This window comes from Conger conger, chromosome 2 (genome assembly GCF_963514075.1).
Source record: "Conger conger chromosome 2, fConCon1.1, whole genome shotgun sequence".
NCBI classification, from domain to species: domain Eukaryota; kingdom Metazoa; phylum Chordata; class Actinopteri; order Anguilliformes; family Congridae; genus Conger; species Conger conger.
In genome coordinates this window covers 9,170,310-9,192,762 of record NC_083761.1, presented here as the reverse complement: position 1 = coordinate 9,192,762, position 22,453 = coordinate 9,170,310, and the positions used below count along the sequence as shown (strand labels likewise).

Below are 22,453 nucleotides of genomic sequence, written 5' to 3'. Positions count from 1 at the left end.
AGTGACTGTTGAGGAGCCTGAAAATGTTACTGGATCTGCTGGCTGTGACAGACCTGAGGAGTCTGGCTTAAGACTGTCATCTAATGTCTCCTCACATGCCAATTCTCTTTAAGATATTGTGTTATTAGGACAGTACTGTAATACTTTGTGAACGAATCAGGGACAGATTATGTCACTCTCTCTCACACGCTTAGTGGAGGAGCTGCATTTAGTGCCGCTACTGTGCAGTCTCTGGCTCTAAACTGTACAACATGGCGACGCCCGTAAATTTGACATTCGTGGATTTAAAGCGCGATTCACAAGCCCATGATAGTCAGTGGGTGACGTAACAGGCACTGGGTCTGCATCTTTTCTTACAGTCTATGGCCTTGCTTCAGCTCGTCATGCCCGTTACAAAACTTCACCTTGTGACGAAATCAGAGAAGAAGAAACCTGGCTGTACGCAGGCCAGTCAGGGCCGGAGAGGAGGCAGCTGAACTAACAGGCGTAAAAACACAAGCGTCCGCGATAAGGAGAAAACAGAGAGAGTCTCGGAGGGGGCTCCATCAGCTCTCCTGTTTCTCCCTCTTTGTTCCTCCACTCCTGCAGGCCTACCGCTCCTCACAACACTTTACAGGGTATTTATAGATCGATTTGGATGCTTCTCTCTCTCTCTCTCTCTCTTTCCCTCTCTCTCTGTCTCCTGGATTTTAAGGCCCATTTCTCCCCGCTGTCACCCACCTCTCCCTCTCTCTCTCCCTCTCTCTCTCTTGCTCTACCTCCCCTCTCTCCTCTCCCTCTCTTTTGCTCTCCTCATCTCTCCATCTCTCCATCTTTTTCTGTCTCCTGGTTTTTAAGGCCTACACTCCTTTGCCTGTTTCTCCCCTCTCTCTCTCCCATGTCTCCCTCTCTCCCCTCATTCTCTCTCTCTACCCCCTCCCTCCTTTGCCCTCCATCTCTCTCTCCCGCTCTCTCCCTCCTCTCTCTCCATCCTCTCTCCCTCTCTCACCCTCTTCTCTCTCTCCATTTCTCTCTCTCTCCCTCCTCTCTCTCCATCTCTCTCCTCCTCTCTCCCTCTCCCTCCTCTCTCTCTCTCTCCATCTCTCCGGTCTGACACTCTGTGAGATGCTCTGAGGCATTAGCAAGGGCGGAAGGTGATTGGCCGTGCAGGAAAGGGGAGTCGTTCCCATGAGGCTCTGGGAGAAGGGGGGCGTGTGCACTCTCTGATACAGGGAGATTGTCTGCGCTGTGATTGGTCACGGGCTCGTGAGGAGCCATATCAGGGCGGGGCCTCATACTGCAACCGGATGGTTCTGGAAGGAACTGACAGGAACCTGCAGAGAGTTCCAGAGAGAGAGAGAGAGAGAAAATTACGTTTACAAAATCACATCCTCTCCTTGTGATTGGGACTGTGTCCGGACATGTTTGACGAGAGGGCGATTGCGCTGTAATGCGCTGAGGGAGAAGGTGTCGGTGACGAGCTGCATTAAAAAGGAGTCATTGCTGAGCTGCGTAAGAGGCGTTTGCGTCAAGCCGTTGAGTCGTAGGATAAAGGGACGGTGACGACCTGTTGCAGAAAAACCGCAGCTGAACAGTATTAATAATGACCTACAGGAGCAGTGCTGATGCAACGGGCTGAGGGAGCCGCTATCTCTTTAGCGCTCCAGTAAAACAGCGGTGGTGCTGAGTTCCGGGACAGCCTGGCGCTAACGATGAGCCGCAGCAGGAGGTGGGAATGTGATAAGTTGCGTGCGAGGGACTGCGAGGAGTTGCTTTTAGGACACGATACTGTCAGTGTTTGGCAGAGAGAGGCCCGCTTCGGACCAAAAACCGAGCGCGCGAACGAGACACGACTGCCAAAGTTACGGGGGGGGGGGAAACAAAAGGAATGTGTGAGAGAAAGTCTCAACTCTTCACACCAAATCTCCCGAGTAAACAATTCAATAAAAGTTTCCAGAACAGCAAGTCCATGCAAGCAGGCATGGGCTTTATATTTACACCAAGATTTACATCAATACTGACAGTTCGTCTGTGTCTAAGCATTTCACTGCATGAGGCCTAAAATGACACTGAACCACCTCACTCCAGAAGGTCATCATCTTAAACATTAAATCATGTATTCTTTGCCTCTCAAACACCATGATGCTTTTGCAGCATACAGTGGTACATTGTGGTTAGTTAGCTCCCTAATTAGGCTATACGTTATCTAATCTACAATTAACGGACATAATGAGCGATTTGGTAGCAATACTTGAACTATTCCATTTAAAGGAGGAGGGTTAGAGATAGCAGACTTAGAAAGAATGGACGGTTATTGAGCAGTGCATACGGTGGTCTGAGTAGTAGTAGTAACAGTCGCAGTAGCAGTAGTAGTAGTAATAACAGTAGTGGCAGTAGCACTATACGTTAGCACTATACGTAGCAGCAGTAGTAGCAGTAGTAGTAATAACAATAGTAGCAGTAGCACTAGTAGTAGCAGCAGTAGTAGCAGTAGTTGTAATAACAATAGTAGCAGTAGCACTAGTAGTAGCAGCAGTAGTAGCAGTAGTAGTAATAACAATAGTAGCAGTAGCACTAGTAATAGCAGCAGTAGTAGTCGTAGTAGTGGTAGTAGTAGTAGCAGTAATAGTAGTAGTAGCAGTAATAGTAGTAGTAGTAGCAGTAATAGTAGTAGTAGTAGTAGTAATAGTGGTAATAGTAGTAGTAGAGGTAGTCTGGCTGAGTCATACATTGTGATATAACATTTTACATGCTGGGGATTTGACATTTTGAGCATGGAGGACTCCAACATAGAGCAACGGGCTATCTTTGATGTAAATTTTTTTTTTTTTAAATACATTTAATTGGCTTTTGACTGAGCTGAGCACACCAGGAGAAACCCTCCTGTGATGTCACTGACTGTGCGGGAGTCGCCTAGGTGACGAGGTGTGCGAGACACTCTGTGATGACGTGTCTCCAAAATTAGCTCTGTGACAAGTTGTCTGAGAAGGACCTGGTCTCTTTAATGATGGCTCAGATAAGGAGAACTGCATTTGGGGGAGCTCCATATCCACTGATCTCTGCTGCGTACAGCAAATCATTACAGTAGCACCACTGTGTTTCCTTCCTCTCTTACCTTTTCTTTAATCTCAACAGAAAAGGAACCAAACTAAGACAGCCCACACTCCGAGGTGCACTTCCCACGCTGTGCCACTGTGTAACAGGGAGCAAGAGGAGGCTTTTTGTGTTAAACTCCCTGAAAAAAGGTGTCTATAAAGGTACAAACTTGTCACTGCAGATGGTACTTTATCAGAACATTTTTTTACCCCTAGCCAGCAAAACATAACTAATTTGTACCTTTTGTTGCTGGTAAAGGGTACTCATTAGTCCCCAGATGGAACATTATCGTACCTTTCAAGGTACATTTGGCAAATTTTGTTCCGTAAAGAACAAAGATATATCTCCACTGTACCTCCGTTTCTGAGGCGAATGACAGGATGGAGGGGGCTCCTCCGCTCTAACGTCCCCCCCGTGCGCTCCGAGCAGCCCCAGAAAAGAGCTGCCTCCTCGTCCGCTGGCTCGGCCCACGCACTGCCCCTCCCCGATCCGGGCCGGCGCTTCATTCATTATTCAGGCCCTGCTGTCTAATCTGCCACCGAGCGGCAGGGGGATTCTGGGAAACGGAATCGCCTCGACGCGCGTGTAGCCGCCGTTCGTCAGGTCTCTCCGCCGGCCCCCGGACGGCGTTCTGAAAGGGTGTTTCCCAGACCGTCCGTTTCAGGAGGACTGATCCTCGCTCATGCAGCCCACAATCCTGCGCATTTTCTGTCTCTGTACCCCGCCGATAAGCCAAAGAGAGCACCTGATGCGAAATCAATACTCAAGCCTCCCGTTAACCAAACAGAACCAGAGTCTATCTTGGTCGGAGTCTATTTCTGATTTCACAAATAGGATCTATTTGCAGTATTCTTATTTATGTTATTTGGTCGTTTCCAGAGGATGAGTAGGAATCCGTGCACAGACTTTTTAAGTGGGCATATGCTGTGGTAAGCAAAATAATAAGTAAAAAATAAAAAAAACTGCAGCCAAGAAAGCTCCTCTGCTGTCTCAGGGCAAGGGGCCTGTGCTTCAGCATGTGTGTGTGGGTCTGTGTGTAGCGTCTGTGTAGGATGTGCATCGCTATATATTTGTTTGTAGCTTTAACCTCCTGAGACCCAGGAGAAAAAGCAGCCTCAGTGCATCATTTTATTTATTTATTTATTTATTTTACAAAATATGCGTTTTGGGTAATAAAAACATGGGCAGGGCTGACAGAGGCTGGTTGGTAAATGGCAGCCAATCACCATTGGTATGTGTGTGAATGGGTGAATGGGAAGCATCAATTATATAGCGCTTTGGAGAAAGGTGCTATATGCAGACCATTTACCAAATGCTGTATAGAGTTCCAGGAAGCCAAAATTCAATGTCCTCATCTAAGGACGCAGGGTTTCAGGATGTGAAATGTAAATATGAAATCCATTTATTTCCTGAAAGAAATCAATTTACTTATCTGGCCATTCATTTAGTCAACACCGTCGCAGCTGTGGACTTGTCTCCTCGCCCGTTGGTACAGGGATGTGCGTGCCCCTCACCTGGACACAGTCGCCTCAGACACAAACAGCGAACCGATTCAGAGCCCGCCCCGCTTTTCTCGTTCGACCGAGAGAGCATTTCGCGAGGCGTCAGCCCAGAATCAGCTGACGAGACGGAAATAGAGCTCCCTCCCTCCCGGCGAGGAATTCGTAGCGCCGCTAATTAACATCGCGCGGTGGGCCGGGAGGCTGGCTGGCTGACGGCGACACGGGAGAGCCAGAGAACGAGCCTCGGGCGACACAAAAAGCCGCGCCTCGGACATCCCCCTGGCGCAACGGGGGTTTTCCCCGTTCCAGCGAGAGGTGTCCCGCAACCGCGTCTAAAAATAATACCGTACATAGCGCTCTTCTTTTAAGATGCCTGCAGTTGGTCACCTGTTCATTTAGACTAAAAGGATGTGAGTTGATATTCCTTTTCAGATTAATGGAAACTATAAATATGAAGTATCACCCCCGAGAAGAGTGTTTCGTTGAACATGAATGCACTAACTAAGGGATCTGCTCTGACCAATAAAAAGCGTATAAAAACGTATCCGCCTATATTAGATTACTAATAAACTAACTAAACAGTTAAAATGCATAGTATGCATGATCTAAGGAGTCCACAATGGTTTTTACATTTTTGTTTCTGTCACAATTGTCATGAAAATGCAAATTGCGTTGCTTTTTCAACACGGAATTGTTGAGCATTGAAGTACAATAACTAACCTGGGTTCACCCAGGCTGATCTGTTATCAAAAAGCAGATCTCACAGGATGAAACTGATGACCTAAATGGGTCTGAACATCTGAGCAAGCTGCAGCGCTTCCTGCTAATTTGCTTTAAGCCTGTCTTGTTCGCTTAGTCTGTGTGTTGAGAAAGTGTGCGGTACGCAGCACCAGTCAAAGTGACTCAGGAATAAAATAAACTCGTTTCCTGACTTAGGGAAGACAGAAAATGCCTTGCATAGCTTTTGACAGAAGGAGTCAAAGCAAATTGTCTTTTTTTTTGTTAGCAATATTTTGTTAGTTTGCTTACGCTGAATACCTATCTGTCTAGGAAGCGTGTTACATAAAAGCATTTGCATAGCTTGCTCCAACCATAGAAACACATTGGTTCTTAATACAAAACAGGATTATCTAACATGGTATGATTACTAGCGGTGCAGCTAGTTAGCTTAGCTTTATAATATGGCATTGTCATTGTGCCTGTTTACTATTGTTCTGGCCCTATGTCGGTTATTGTTGCTGTTGCTCCTGTGGTGTGCTAGTACCGCTCCTCTCTGGATGCCTTGTGTATAATGTCTACATAAGCTTTCCCTGGGTTTAATTTGCTCCCCTGGGGGTCTTCATGAACCACATTAAACACCGTCTCACGCATTTAAACCGCTAAATTGATGCATTTTTGTAATGGAAATGAGGTGTTGTTGTGCAGAGACGACAAGAGATAAAATAAGAAATGAAAAGTAGATGTAGGGAGGGGGGGGGGGGGTCCTAGAGGACAGGGCGGGGGCCAGGGGAGGGGGGGGGGGGTTGTGTGCAAAGCCTGGAGCGACGAGGGCATCCCTGTGCTCTCCGGCGTTCCCCGCTCATCCTGTGACACGCTAAGCGCCTGAATCCTGAAAAGATGGGAGATGTGGAGAGCTTTCCGGGATTTTGGGCAGACGTACACCTTAGTGCAGTGTTTCTCAACGCCAGTCCTCAGGACCCACTTGCCAGGAGGTTTCTGCTGTAACCAGGAACCAAAAAAAGAAGTCAGTCTCAGCAAGTATTGTAGTCTCATATTTAGACTTAAATCTTCAAACAAGCTGCATTTTTTACATGAGAGAAGAAAATAAGAGTTTAAGTCTCATTGCAAGATTGAAACACTTGTTAAGACTTTTTTTTTGCAGTGTGGACATATACTGAAGCAAGAGCCTTGCACAAAGGCACACGGCAACAGTGTATTTCCACCTGGGAACAGTGTCTGTAACGTGCTACAAACACAGGTCCCTCGTCATTAAACCCCGCGGCTGCCTCTGTACACACACTCTGTATGCAGACGTGGTTCTGTCTCCCATTCTGTCTCAGTGTCAAAATTAAATCAGACACAGCCGTTTATGAAAAGTCCTGCTTTACTGCTGTTTTATGAACGGTGCTTCTTATTGTACGAGACAGCGGTTATTGTATCAGACAACGAGTTGGCTTTCTGTGGGCGCATCCAGGTGACTGACGTTTCTTTACCATGGGGGAAGCGTGCCAGCAGTCTCACATTTTAATTTTTTATGAGGGAGCTTGTCCATTTCTCACCCTAATTTAGAATTAAATGGTTGGTATTTATATAGTGCATTTATATTGCAGCACAATTGATGCTTCTCATTCACCCATTCATACACACCCTCAAGCAAGGCACCAACCAGCTCATCAGGAGCATTTTGGGGTTAGGTGTCTTGCTCAGGGACACTTCGATACACCCCGGGGTTCAAACCGGCAACCCTCCGAATGCCAGACAACTGCTCTTACTGTCTCTGTCCTCAGCCACGTTTGTGCCCAAACCCCACTGCTAATTGGGGAGAGTATAGATCCTCATGGTTGTCTGCTGAATCATGTTGTGTCACCAGTCTTTTTACATTCACACCTATGCTGAGTTTGCATAGAGTGGAGTCAGAGGAAGACCTTTCATATGTGGCTTTGACATGCAGTCCATGGGTGCCCAATTGAGACAACTCAACCCTCCCATACCTTGGGCGACACATTACATTGCTTTTTGTCTAAAGTGACTTACAGTTGATTAGACTAAGCAGGAGACAATTCCCCCTGGAGTGGGGTTAAGGGCCTTACTCAAGGGCCCAACAGCTGTGTGGAGCTTATCGCTGCCCTGTAGCACAATCACCAAATGTGCATTGCCCTGCGGAGCTACGGGCTATAGTTGTACTGGTAAGGTCTGGAAAGGTCTGGATTCAGTCTGAGACAGTGAGGAAGCGGGGTCTTAACCAAATGAGCCCTCTCCCAAATTTTTTTTTTTTTCTAAAGATATTTTTTAGTGTTTTTTTCAGCTTTATTGGATAGAACAATGTGGAGAGACAGGAGGAGTGGGAGTGAGAGAGGGGAAGACGTGCAACAAATGCCGGACGGCCGGATTCGAACCGCCGACGTCGCGGCTCGCAATGGGCCCGTGGTCGGTGCTCAACAGGCTGCACCACTGAGACCCCCATTCCCACATTTTTAATGTGTTTTGGGTGACGTGTGCAGCCTAGAAACTTAGAGGAACACAGCCCAATTCCGTGATCTCGGGGGAGTTTGCAGTCGATCCCGTTTGAGTGAAATTTAGGACGCTGGAAGAAGCGTCGAGAGGGGAAAACAGTGAGTACTTAAGGTTACCACCAGCCCTGAGGGACGATCAGTGAAACGAGGCCATTTTCATATGGCAGGCCAGCATTTCTTCCCTTGACTTCTTATGTTATGATGGGGTGGTGTTTGCTGAGTCAGAGAGAAGGTAAAATATTATCAGAGAGAAGGCAGAGAGAGAGAGAGAGGGAGTGAGAGGGAGAGATGGAGAAAGTACATGTGTGTGTGTGTGTGTGTGTGTGTGTGTGTACGTAAAAGTCAGGAAAGAAATAAGAGGGTAGAGCAGGAGGCTACAAATTAAGCGTTTTGTCTCCTTTATCCTTTATTAAAGGCTGTTCAGCCAAATGACCTTACTTTACCTGTGCCTATGCAGTAACTCCATTTTGTAGAAATGCACTGTTGCAAGTCCATGGGGTATGGAGTGCTGGTGGTTTATTATCCATTAACCAGTGGAGCACTGGAGGAAGCAGGGAGTGTTTCCATGGTAACCTGGCCTCCAGCCGGCCGTTGTGATCTGTTGTCTCTGAGTAACAGCGCCCCCTCTGGTGGGACCAGAGCAGCTAAGTAATAATTTCTTTATTATTATTATTTAGAGTGCTCAGCCTATAGCATAGTGGCTAAGATGTTTGACTGGGTTTCAGAAGGTTGGTGGTTCAGTCCTCAGTGTAACCACAATAAAATCCGCACAGCCGTTGGGCCCTTAACCACACATTTATTCAGGGGGGATTGTCCCCTGCTTAGTCTAATCAACTAATCTGCTTTAAACCTACTGCTTGACGCAAATGACCTGTTGAAATTGGCAAGTAAAAGGCGATCTTGTTGGTTTGGCAGGTGTAGTTCTACTAAAGTCTGCGACTGAAAACATCTATGACGTTCGTCCTCAGGACCGTGAGAGACACATTTTTATCTATTATTTCTTTGGACCTTGAAGAAAACACCACTGAATGTCTGTGTTCTGCTTAGCTCTAAATGTAATCGTTTCTGGTATAAAATAAGAATAAAATAATGATAACAAATTGAATAAATGTTGTTCATTTTTTATGACAACTGTGATTTTTATTTCACCGGTTGGTTATTTTACCGGCTGACAGGTGTCAATGTTATTTTTCTGACTGGCAGGTGCTAATTAGCTCGGTTTTAAAAACGTGGCAAGAAAGCTATGAGTATAATAATCTTCTCCGGCGTCATTTTCATCCGTGTATGTGTCACCCATGAGTCCTTGGATGGATGGTCTAATCCCGGAATATGTTGCGTTTGCCAAGCTCTTCCGAGGGAACGTTGCGTTCCAGCTTCCCTGGGCCGCAGTCTGCTGTCCGTCCTCCGCACCGTGCGGACAGGAAAATCGCGTCGGAAAAACCTTTCTCCTCGTGGACTTCGACATAAGACGTGAGCGTTATGTTCCCATTGTGGATCTAGGATTAATATACAAGCCGAGGGCGCTGACTGGTAGAAACAAGAGGACATGGCCACGTCTTTGCGTCCCAGGTGATTTCCGACTGTTTTGTTTCATTCTCATGACATTTGTGTTTGGTCTATACGTCTTAGACATTATGTCTCAGGGTATATGCAGTGTATTGCACTTCGTTGTACGTCACTCTCACTTTGTTGTATGTCGCTCTGGATAAGAGCGTCTGCCAAATGCCAATAATGTAATGTAATGTAATGTATATCTTATATGGTTCCATATTTACATTATTAATGAAACAGCCAACTGAAGGGCCAATGAATATCATCTTCAGGTGCCTGAAAATCTTTGATGCAAATGCTTCTACATGTTATGTAGAAGGATATGCGATAAGGGTTGCAGCACCATGGAACAGAAAGAGAGAGAGAGAGAGTCTTCATCCCCATGTTTTATATTGAAAATATCTTTTTGAGACATTGGAGGTTGCACACGGGCAAGTCCTGGTCTGATCCAGGCTCCTGCTCCTTTTGGGATGGAATTGTGCTGCGGACAGGCCGGGGGGGGGGGGAATGCCGTGAACCTGTTATGATATTCCGAGGAGCTGGGAGGGGGAAGGCGGTCGCGGGAGGTAGTTTAGGGGTGTGAAGGCAGTGAGCGATGAGCAGGCGGCGGAGGCGGTGAACCTGAGGTTTTTTTTCGGGAGGATCCCACCACGCCGGGGCCGTCGGAGGACGTGTAACATACGGCATTCCTCCGCTTAATTTAAACCGCCAAACCGCTGGGGTGTCAGCGTCGGTTTGCGCAACCACACCTTTCAAAAATATAAAAAAAGAATGGCTTCCATTTCGCTCTTACAACACACCTCTTGTTTGTCGGCTGTTTCTTCGTCTGTTAGCACTTCTGGGACGTGTGGTTGTGTTTGAAGAGGGGGTTGTGGAGAAGCCTATTTCTGCTGTTATTTCAGGTCAGATTCGGGGTGGAGGGGGCGGGCGGGCTGGCTTGGAAAGCTGAGTCATGGGTCCCAGACTCGCACTCGTTTTTGGGAAAGGAGGTGTGTTCAAAAGCACCCATTTCTCCTGCTTTCCATGTCCATACGGCATATGTATGAACAGCATATCTCTAAGTACTGCCGACAGCAGGCAAACATCCCTATTTCATTCTTAAACACAAGGAGATTTAAATAGATGTTTTGTGGCAAGATAGATTTCTTGCATTTTTTGAGAACGCTCCACAAATCAGAATTCAATAAGGATCCCAAACCTAACTTTGAATTTAATTTTCCTGCAGTTTGTTTGTTGGCAAAGGGAACAGTTTGTTCCTGTTTCTTAGGCTATGCCTGAGGGATATGCTGTAATGTTGTTGTGTTAATTTCTTTGACAGTTTTAATGCCTATTAGACTCACATCAACTCTTGTTAGAGTTTAAACAACACTTTACAGCGTAGCTACATAACATGACAACGCATCATAGTCACTAGACGGATAAAATTCATGCACAGTGCAAAACAATGCATGTCAAGGTCATGGAACAAATAACCGGATTGGTCAGATAAGGTACAATTCATGATTGGTTGTAAGGCTATAAGCATAAGTCCTGTGCGATAGGCCAAGTCTGTAACTACCATACCAAGAGAAGGACTACTTCTGGAAGTGCAGTACCGAGACAAATGCAAATTCAAAGGGTACAATGTCTCTCTGACCCCATCACCTCAGCCCACCTTCCTCCATATTACCGTTGGAGGAGGAAAACGTTTGAGGCGGGGTCTGTTGACTGTTGATGACAGGAGCCACTCCGGGTGACCTGCATGTTCTGTTACGTGAGCATTACGGCTGATATGCCTCCCGAGCTCCTTAAAGAAGGTCGTTACCACGAGCTCAATGTAAACTCATCATTTTAAAGTCCTGACACGTCAAAATACTTTCCCCCGATTACCCCCCCCCCCAGTGATTGTGGTATTCTGCAGCTGTGGGAACACAGTGGGAATGTGGAGGGGGACCGTACGGGAGAACCTGGTGATTCCTCTTTCACTCCGGCCCCGTCTGTGAAAGGCTCGTTAAGGCGCGGAGCGAGCGGAACGGAGCGAGACGGAAATTAGCGGCTTCTTCTTAAAGCTTAATTAAGAGCGGGCCTGGGCTCCGGCGCCGGGGGAGCAGCTGGGCATTGTGGGTAGGGACGGGACCTGGTGGGAAGAGGGACGTGGGTGGCATCAGAAAGCTCGAAACATGATGTGTGTGGTTCACAAGACCAGCGAGCGAACGCATCCTGTAATCTTTCAAGGGCCTGGCGCAGTACCTCCCAGATTCATATTGTAATTGCAGCGTGAGTCCCATTTTAATAGCATCAGGAAACCTTTAAAAAAAGCAAAAAAACTTTTGGGCACGGTGAACATTGGGAGTTCATGTCATGGAGAACACCCTGAATGAAGCTACACACTCTGAAATGTTACTGGCTTAAGTTGGAGTCAGAATGGAGTGAACATATACAAGTACAGAATGAAATCTCATATCCTTACTTATGCTCAAATGACAAAGTGATATTTTTATTTAACCATGCAATGGTAACAGACCTGGGTCCAATATGTAATTGAAAAGGGATGTAATATGTGTTTAGGATTCAAATACAGTACTTTCTGTGCTGTAGAAAGTGCAATTGAGCCAACCAAGAGGACCAGAAGGTGGAATACACCAGACAAGCTCTCAGTAAGAGAAAAGTATTTGAATCTAAAACGATTACGTATTTGTCCCATGTTATAAAATTGGACCATTTGGCCACTTCGAAGAAATAATTCATTCTTAATAAGCATAAGAGGGCGAGTCATGGTAAACCCAGGTTGGACATAGATCATGGCATAGTGCGCTCTATTGCAGTCAATGCTGATAAGCAAATGATTATACCATTGCTAAATCATCGTGGCATTCTTCTGAAGGTCTTACATAATGCTAATGATGAATGTGCCCGTCGGAGTTGGCGAGCGTATATCTCTGCTCGACAGGGAGAGACGTGCTGCTACATGCAGGATGTTTATCCGCGCTGTGGAAACGAGACGTGTGCGTTTGGCGTGTGCAGTCACGCAGAGCGCGTGGAACACGCTGAGTCGGCAGCGTCCGTCTCATGCCATCGTCGGGGGAGACGGCTTCGACGGCGACGAACGTTCGCCGCTTGACGCCCTTCGTGAATTAACCGCCCCCTGTCGAGATGGAAACATCTGGGGACGGCCTTAACAGATCCTGATGGATGATCTAGTGATTGCAACACACACACACACACACACACACACATATACACACAGGGGTGTGGTGGGTGGGGGTGGGGTAAGTTAACATGATTCCAGGGCCTTGACTGACAGGAGCTCATATCGTACTACGTAGCCTCATCTTCAAGCCTGCCAGCCATCAAGGCGATGTTTCCGGCTCTTTCTCCTCTGTACGGATAAGCCTTGGGGCTCGGTGGAGCTACCCTGTGTCCACAGCTACGTGGCTAATTACAGAGACTCCCTTCATTGTGAGAAACTTTATGCTAATGTGCTATTCCTCTGCGAGTTTGTTTGGAAAACGATGGCAGAGACACATTGTCTCATTTGCATTTCACAAAAGACGTACGCATTTCTGTTCCAAAAAGCGTGTTGTGTGTTGGGAGGATGTGGAGAATTGGAGGGAGGGGGGGTGGGGGTGATATTTTGGGGTTTAAATTATAGATATGTCTCACTTTTATATAGCAGTCCATTTCATGAATTCATTAAAATGTTTCACCTTGCTTTCTTAATTGCGATGAATGTGCTGGTAATATCCGTCTGAATGAGATCTCAGATGAAACCTGAGGCGTTCTTACACAACCGCCTCATTCCAGGAGCAGCTTCCTGTGCAGAAAGGAAGTGATGAAAAGTGATGGGAGGATGTTCTCTGTGACGCCAAACTCAGCTGATGACCCCCCCGTGACCCAATGACCTTTCTTACACTGTGATGGGGGTGTGGCACACTGGAGCTGACGATGACAGCAGTTATGGTAGACAATGGCAGTCCTCTACCTACCTATTACTTTACCTGTACCTACCTAATTAATAAGACAAAATAAACAGGTTATTCAGTCCATCTACTCAACCTGAAATATCTATTGTAGTTCACTTTTTTGATCTCCTGCAGGTTTACCAAAAAAGGTCAAATCTCCTATTGTCTAAAATTGTTGTAAACTATGGATCTTGGCTGCCCGACCCTGTACCTGTTGTTTTCTATTTCAACCCTACTTTGGCACACTCGTGTCTAATTAGCAGCTCATTGAGATCTCTGGCTGCGGAACGAGGTGTGCTTTGTTAGGATCAGAGTGAAATGCATTACAGGCAGTTACCTCAGGCTGCCTTCAGCCCCAGGGCCCCCCGTAGAAGCTGTGAAATCAGCAGGGATCTTTATACCGTTTGAGAGGGAGCGCTAGTTTTCCCATGAGAAAGTACCAATGTCTGTCCTTCATACACCGACTGCTCCTCTACGGAGACGTGGCTGTACTGTGCTCTCCATTTGGTCCGAAGACTGTGGCATTTATTTACCAAAAATAATTCCAGAAAATTGAGTTTTTGTAGAATGATAAATAAGCACAAATGTGTCTGTATATTTCATGAATACAGATTCCCTTAATGTAAGGTTTATGTACATCTCATAGATTCATAATATTTGCCTTTTCTATTAAATACATTTTAAATTGTCTTTAATTTTTGCTGATAACGGGTTGTCTTTTGTAAGGCGGCCCTTTCCGCTCTTCTCAGTCCGACGCTCAGGCGTATAACCGCATTCAGGTGGAATGATGAACAGGAAACTGTCTCACTGCTGGTAGGCGATTCATTTGACGGCGGGGAATTGGGGCTTGTGCCAGACCATTGGGGGATTCGCTGCGTTTGCTTCCAACCCTCCCGGACACTGACCAATCAGGCCTTTGGCAGGGCACGTGCTCAGGGCGCAGGCTGTGGCAGATGCACTCGTGTGCCATTGAGTTTTCCATTAGCCCCATAATCTGTGACATCAGCAAGACTCCGCCCCTCAGTCTGCCACGGTGCCAAGCCAGAAAATGAATGGGAAACCGGTCTCAAAGGACGCAAAAGCATGTAGCTGGGTTTATACGGGGAGCTGAATTTCCTTATGTTGCATGCGTGAATATCAGAACACTGACTCTGAAAAGGAGCCATTTGAATTGAGTTTAAATGTTCCTTCCCAACAGCAAATATTACATCATTGGTAACAACAAGTGTTCTTTTGTTAGCCCAGGACCTGTACTGTTTTGAATTTACAGTTTGTGCATGCATATTCAACCCTGACCGGGCTACATATCAATAAGGGAATTATATAAATCAGGCCCGTGTTTTATGCTTTCTAAAGCCATGGTTATTTATGTGCAGTGATCTCATTAATATCTCGCCTCGGTTTTTCACCTGCCTCGCTCCTCTGCGACGGTGAACTACAAGCACAACCCTAGCAGTGGTACGTGTGATTATTGGGCATTATATCAGCGGGGCGGGGTGTGTTTTTGTGGGTGACTTATGGCCGTCCCCCCTGGCTTTCAGAAGGCTGCACCAGCAGTTCGAGAGCTACAAGGAGCAGGTGCAGCGCATCGGGGTGGAGACCCGCCGCCCCCCGGGACAGCACAAGGACGACACCCCCACCTGCGGGATCTGCCGCAAGACCAAGTTCGCCGACGGCTGCGGCCACCTCTGCTCCTACTGCCAGACCAAGTTCTGCGCCCGGTGCGGAGGGCGTGTCTCCCTGCGCTCCAATAACGTGAGACCTCCGCTGTTCCTCCCCCCCCCCCCCCCTCTACCCCGTCTACCCACCCCCCTCTTACCCCCGTCCTTTACCTCTGAGGGGGTCTCAAACTCGGTCCTGGGGTGCCACCGGAACTTAAGAACTCAACCAAACGCTTGGTTTTAATGAGCTTAAAGGATCAAGAGAGTAGCTGTTAAGAGGAAAATGTACAACCAATCAATACATGTACTTCCTGTAAACAGCAATGTTAGGTGCTCATTTACCCATAACATTGTTGATGTGATTTGAAGAGGGATCAAATCTACTCTTTGAGAGTTAAATGCACCCATGTTTTATACTCAATGTTTTGTTGTATGGTCTTTACTACAGCCATACTGGAGGTTAGTTACTCTTTATGATATATATCATATAATATTTCCTAGACAATTTCCTTAGATCTGTTTTTAGTGTAACTCTATGCAGGATCTAATCATTTTCCAGACATGGTTCAGTGTTTGTTGAGTGTCCACTGAATTCACCTGCTAGTCTATAACTTCATAATTGAATCAATGCCAAAAATGTAACCTCCTTCCAAGGGACACATTACAGATAAAAAGATAAAAAAATTGTCTGATCGGTTAAAAGTCTGGAGATGTAACTATGGGATGTTTGTCCTTAGTGACTCGCATAGCTTCTATATTTCACATATAATGCGGCCCTAAAAGTGAAAGTCCTTCAACAGACATTAAGTGTCTCAATAAGAGCTGTTAACGAGTTCTTACAACTCTGTTCTGGTTGAAGTGAAATCAACCACCATCTATAGGCTCCTCGGACCGAGTTTGAAGCCTGCTCCACCCTTTTCTGTTACCCTCCCAAAGTGTTAGACAAACCCCCCTCCCACCTCCCTGTGACCAACTCCCCAAATTTTCCACCTTGTTTTGCTGTCGTATCCTGTCCCGTGCTGTGAAGGGTTCTGGTCAGGCCGTTTGGTTTGACAGAGTGTGCATGGCGACAGTGTCTCTGTTTGTTCAGCATGTCACTTTGTCACGTGTTCATCGCCACATCGCATCATACAGCCCGTCAGCGGACGCCGTCGTATCTAGGACAACACTCCCGCATTTACACAGCGCTATATTTAATGAAACAATTTAGGTTGTGTCAAGGGGGGCCTAGGTCCGGCGTGCAACAGAAACCACGCGTTCCCCTCGGTGGAAATGAGCTTATCTGGGACGGCGCTGTCAGTGTAAATGTCAGTAGACGTATATGCAGTTCTATATTTAATTCGATCGTTTATGTTGTTTCAAGGGCGGTCTCGGTCAAGAGTGGAGTAAAAATGGACGAGCACCTTGAGCTTTAGCTTGCAGCTGCTCCGTCGAAGGGAATATGTGGGGAAATAAGGCCTTCTGCTGCCATCCAGCTGTGCGTGATCTAACCCGGAGGAAACTTCTGCACTGCTCTCAGTTCAAGTTCCGTGCAAATCCCCTGAAAGGGCGTGAAAGTGATTCAAACCACACACACACACACACACACACACACACACGCACACACACTCATTCAGCACGCAATTAGCTCAGAGCTAGTCCTGCGGTGGGACTCTGAGAGGCTGGCGGGTCTGGCGGTAACCTCGGTAACCTCGGTGTGACCGGGTCACAGTGCTCGGCGACTCTCAGCGCTCCCGCCAGCTTCAGGCCCGTCTCCAGCCTCGGGGGGCAGGAAATGGCGATAGTCGCATGTCAGGGGCTTTACTCCAGCTCTCTCTCCATCACATCTCTCTCTCTCTCTGTATCTCTCTCCCTTTCTCTGCCTCCCTCTCTCTCTCTCTCTGTATCTCTCTCCCTCTGTCTGCCTCCCTCTCTCTCTGCCTCCCTCTCTCTTGTCATCCCTCTCTCTCTCTGTCTCTCTCCCTCTCTGCCTCCCTCTCTCTTGTCATCCCTCTCTCTCTCTCTGTATCTCTCTCCCTCTGTCTGCCTCCCTCTCTCTCTGCCTCCCTCTCTCTTGTCATCCCTCTCTCTCTCTGTCTCTCTCCCTCTCTGCCTCCCTCTCTCTCCCTCTCTCTGCCTCCCTCTCCATCTCTCTGCCTCCCTCTCTCTCTCCCTCTCTCTGCCTCCCTCTCTCTCCATCTTACTTTCTCTCTCCCTCTCTCTTTCCCTCTCTCCTTCTCTCTCTCTCTCTCTCTCTCTGCCCCTCTCCTATGGAGGTCCCGGACCAGTCAGTGGTGCCGCTGGCAGCTCGGTCTTGTGCAGACCTGCTGACTCAGCTAAGCAAGGCACGGCTCAGGACAGGGGAAATTAGCACACTAAAATGTTCAGTGTTAAATAAACTCTCACAGTGCAGTATTAGACACGGTCAACCAGCCCAGAACCGCAGCAATTCAGAACCTGAATAAACCCTGGGTCCAGCCAGGACACCCAAGTGATAAGGCACAACGATCTACTCCAGGTGTCTTTCACATTGGCTTAGTGACGTATCACGGTTAAAGGTTATTCTACTTTAAAATCTGTTAACAAAACAATCTGCCACTCTATCGATCCACTCTCTTGTTGATCGTCAACTTGACACCTGCAAGTGATGTCCTAACCCACCCTTCGCAAAATTGTTTCGATTTGGATCCTTGCTGATATAGAGTATATGCGTCACTGCTTGTAGCCTTGAATACTTTCATTTTAATGCAAGAAAGCTGGGAAATGGAAACAGCCAGCTAGTTATTCCCAAGGTATGCATATGTAAATAGGAAATGTCATTGAACGTTTTACAAATGACAACCAGCTGTAAGAGAAACAATATTCATTGTGTCGTAATAATGAAAGCAATAATATCTGAATAATCACCTTCACTCATTCTTAATGCTAATGCTTTAATTAACATCCTGAAACTGCAGGCTTTACACAGTTAAAAGACAAACATTTCAATGAACATTTCTGCGAACCAAAACGCCTTCAAAACACCAAAAGCGCAGTTTCAAATGTGATAAATGGCAACAGCTATGCTTGTGTTTACAAGCATATATTTTTTGACTCAAATGCTGCAAGAGACATCTAATGCCTTATGACATACTGATGATGTTTCAAGACAGTTTTATGTTTTATGTTGTTTAACTTAATCAGCATAGCATATCTCACACATGTGGGCAGCTTTGATTGGATTGAATCATTTTTATAACGGAAATATTAGAAAATAACTATAACATCACATATGCAATATATGCAATAAGATATACTGTATTCATGTGCATTCAAGTATTTCACTATGATCTGCAACTGATTAATAAGTTGCATGATTTTCTTACAAATGGTGGTTCTCTGACCCAAATATCTGTCTGTGTGATGTTGATACATTTCACAGAAATTAATTATCCCAAGGAAGTATTTGGATAATAGGTTTAGAAAAACAGGAAACCGTTGCTCTTTAAAATGAATTTTATGGATGTGCTTCGGTGTAATTTATATTTAACTGGGTTTTAATGTTTTATATTATGCTGGGCAATATGCAAATTAAAAAACGGGTGAAAAAATATTCATGACTCACGACTATAAAAATCATGATACATTCCGTAGTATATCCTGCTCTGACAGGCCAAAATTTCTGTGGCATTTCAAAACCTTATTGGGATTTTTAAAACGGACTGAAAAATGTTGTGAAGAAATATGAATCTGACATTTCAGATCTGCTGTTCTGATGGGAATCTTAGTTTCAGAGTCACGCGCGTTGTCAGTGCAGGGCTGAGGGCTGCTCGGCGAACGCGGGAATAACGATGTATTCGCTCTGAAGTTAAACACGGACGTGGAGTGAAAGTGACCTAAGTGAAGCTCTGATGGGAAAGGTTAATTAGGTAGTATGGGGGGAGGGGGGGAGGGCTGTGTATTCCTGCCGACCGGATCCAAGTTCAGGGGGCCGGGATGGGGGCGGAGGGGCTCTGCGGGACACCCCCTCAGAACGGGGACGACCCCCTAGAGCTCGATATTTAACGACCGCTCCCCTTTGAGCCGGCTGCCGCTGAACCCACGCGCCCTAATTAGCGTCGATTCGTAACGATCCCGGGCTAGGAGAGTCAACACAAAGGGAGCCCTTGAAGTGTGGATTAGCCTGACTTACGAGAACACATCAGAGGGACAGAGGAAAGGTAACATGGAGCTAATTACCCAGGGTCACAGTTCAACACCCCCATCCCCTCTCGGCTCCCAAAGACTTATTAAGGACGCCCATCTCGTAACCAAAGCCCACGTCTGACCGAAGACCAATCCTCACGTCGCGTTGTTCCGTGACGTCTCGCTCCTGAAGGACCTGGCCCCCTCCGTGAACCTCGCGATGGGCATACGTTTCCACACAAACACCCTCCCGGCTGTGGAAAAAGGGCTTATGTATCGAGAGCGTCCTGACGCTGCGTTCCCGCTGCGTCTCCCTGCGAGGGGCGGAGGTGCTTCTCAGTCCTGCTGCTCACAAGCTGCCCCTGTTCCGCCCCTCCCAGACACACTCTCTGGGCAGCATGGAGGAGTGCTGGGCTGTGCTTGACTCAACTCAGGGAAGCTCAGTACTAGTATAGCATAATATAACATAACATAGCATAGCATAATATAATATAATATAATATAATATAATATAATATAATATAATATAATATAATATAACATAAGATAACATAACATAGCATAGCATAGCATAGCATAACATAGGACAGCATAGCTTAACCTAGCCTAGCACAGCATAGCACAGCACAGCATAGCATAGCATAGCATAACATAACATAACATAACATAACATAACATAACATAGCATAGCATAGCACAGCACAGCACAGCATAGCATAGCATAGCACAGCACATCATAACATAACAGGATAACATAACATAGCATGAAATAGCATAGTATAACATAACATACTGTAACATAATGATGAGAACAGGTCATTCAGCAGAACAAAGCTGGACAATTCCCTACCATTAAAGTATATCTAATGCTTAGTTTGCCTAAAAACTAGTCTGGTCTTGAAAACCCCCAGAGTTTATGCCTCCACTACATGACCTAGCAAGCTATTCCACACAGTGATCACTCTCAATGTGAAAAAATACTGAATGAGCAGGAGGGGTCATTAACAGGGTGTTGCTGTAAAAGAGCAAGTACGCTCAGTCAACTAACTCTGTAAACTGCAAAAATAAAGGTTAATGGATAATATAATACAAAATCAAAATGCTTATAATCAAGTTATTAAAATGACTGATATGCCTCACCATCACTGTCGTAATAACAATGGAAGAAGATAAATAGAAAATCAGAATTACAAGAATGGGAAAACGTAAATTTTCACAACTACACAACTGGTGTGCGAATGCACTGTAATTTTACACTTTTCTCACTATGTATAAGGCTTTTGTAATTTGGCAACAGGGCTTGAGTTTTTGGGCGTCCATTTCATATTGCTGTTCAGGGATGTAGATAAGATTCAGGAGTTTAGTCAGGTTTAACTAGTGTAATTCCATAGGATAAATCCAATGTGTAGCCTACCAGTAAGCTAATAAAAACATAGGTTTTTATTTGCATATTACAGTGTAATAACACAGTTATAATAAGATTTTTTTTAAATGGAACGCATATCTCCTTTATTAATTTTGCATACCTTTCCACTTCCAACAGATCTCTGGAAAGATAAATGAATCATTTAAGCTTGTGGGCACTGAGGAATCTCGATTCATGGAGCGAGAGGTTTTCCACAACCATTTCCATTCAAGATTTATCCAGGGCAACTCGCAAAAAACATGAAATATTAATAATACTAAATTAAGTATCAAGCAAAAATCTACAAGACACGCACTTGAAAGCCGTTTAAGATGTAACACGTTCAAATGGAATACAAATTTGTGTAACTTACAGCAGCCGAACAATGGCTGTGCGGTTGTCATGGACTATTACAGGAAATGTCGTTATGGCTATTTCAGAAACAACAAAACGCAAGTAACCAGAGACAGTGTTCATTTATGAGTTTCCTCGTACGAAAAGGTTAAAAGTAAACAGGAATTATGCACTTGACTAACTACGCGGTCGGGTTTCGCGTGTTCTTCCCAGAATGCAAACGCCGGGCCCTATGTCCGTCTGGGTGGGGTTTTTTTTTTGGTCTCTGACAGTCGGGGGAATGTTTCTTGCCAGTTTTCCATTAGCCCTGGCGGAGTCCTGCAGCAGCTCTGTCGGGGTCCATCAGCGTCCTGGAATAATTGGATTAGGAAGCATGCGCTTTGTTTTATCATGTAAATAAGTCTCCTTCGTTGTTTGCGCTTCGCCCCACGCATTGTTCTCGTGTCGGTATTCGGTTGTTGTCGGCACTGATTTGTATTAGCTAGCCTTTGTTAGCTTATTATTTATCTGCTTCCCATTGTTTACATATTTCCCAACTGCCAAAGGAACTCTGCACTTGTTCACATGGCCCAGAGATGAAAGTGTTGCTTATTATGTAATTATTATTTATTATTACCCCGCATTCTCTTGTTTTTGTGGGAGGGGGTGGGGGTCCATTTTACGTTTACCAAGTAACAAGTAATTAGGCGTGGCCGACCACAGTTGAATACAGAATACATAAACTACTTTCCAAAACGTATAGCACATGCCTTGTTATAGGATATGGGTTGTTTTTTAGAGAGCCAGAGAGAGAGAGAGAGAGAGAGAAAACAAGGCGAACCCTCGATTGTAGGAGGCTTTTGAAGTCGGCTGCGATTTTAAGCATTCCGGACACACACCAGTCGCAGAGGGTTAGCGGGACCTCGGAACACTTCCTCATCTGTCTGTTTGCGTTGCCGTCGGCTGACCAGCGTGACGGCAACCGTAGTCGTGGTGTCAGTGGCATGACCTCTGTTGTGCTCATTTGGCCGTGCATGTGTGTGACCTCTGACCCTCTGCACCCTCCCTGTCACGGTCACCGCCCCCCATCATTGCCACGGCTAGCGGAACGGATATCGACCCCTATGCTCTGCTATTAACAACTAACACTTCTCACTCCTCTCCTTCTCCTCTCTCTCTCCCTCTCTCTTCTTCTTCTCTCTCTCTCCCGCTCTCTCCACTTGTTTCTCACTGTTCACTGCTTCCTGGAACTGCATGACCCAAGGAGGACAAAGTGGTTAGCACATTTTTCAGTTTTTCCTTTGATTGACGTCACTGTGGATGCTGCTGTTGTTGCCTGTTTTTGTTGAGACAGTTCAGCGCGTGTGTTGGGGTCCATGCTGGTAACTGTTATATGAACAGGCTTTTTATCCACATTCGGGGATGATCTAAAACTGTCTGAGTACTTTTACGCATGATTACACAAATCTTTCTCTCCCAGTAGTTAAGCATCACTGTCCTTATGGTTCAAGGTAAAGGGACTACACAGTGTGTGTGTGCACGTATGTGTGTATGTGTGTGTGCGTGTGCGTGCGTGTGTGTGTGCACGTGTGTATATGTGTGCATGTGT

The 22,453-nt window shown here is 46.0% G+C and overlaps 1 protein-coding gene across 1 annotated transcript in view; it reads left to right on the top strand.

Moving 5' to 3' along the window:
* The window catches only part of rims1b (regulating synaptic membrane exocytosis 1b), a 106,226-nt gene that overhangs the window by 20,445 nt on the left and 63,328 nt on the right, over positions 1–22,453 (top strand). Inside the window, exon 2 of the mRNA XM_061232927.1 lies at positions 14,844–15,057. Within this exon, the coding sequence (XP_061088911.1) occupies positions 14,844–15,057 (214 nt within the window). The remainder of the gene's footprint in view (positions 1–14,843; positions 15,058–22,453) is intronic.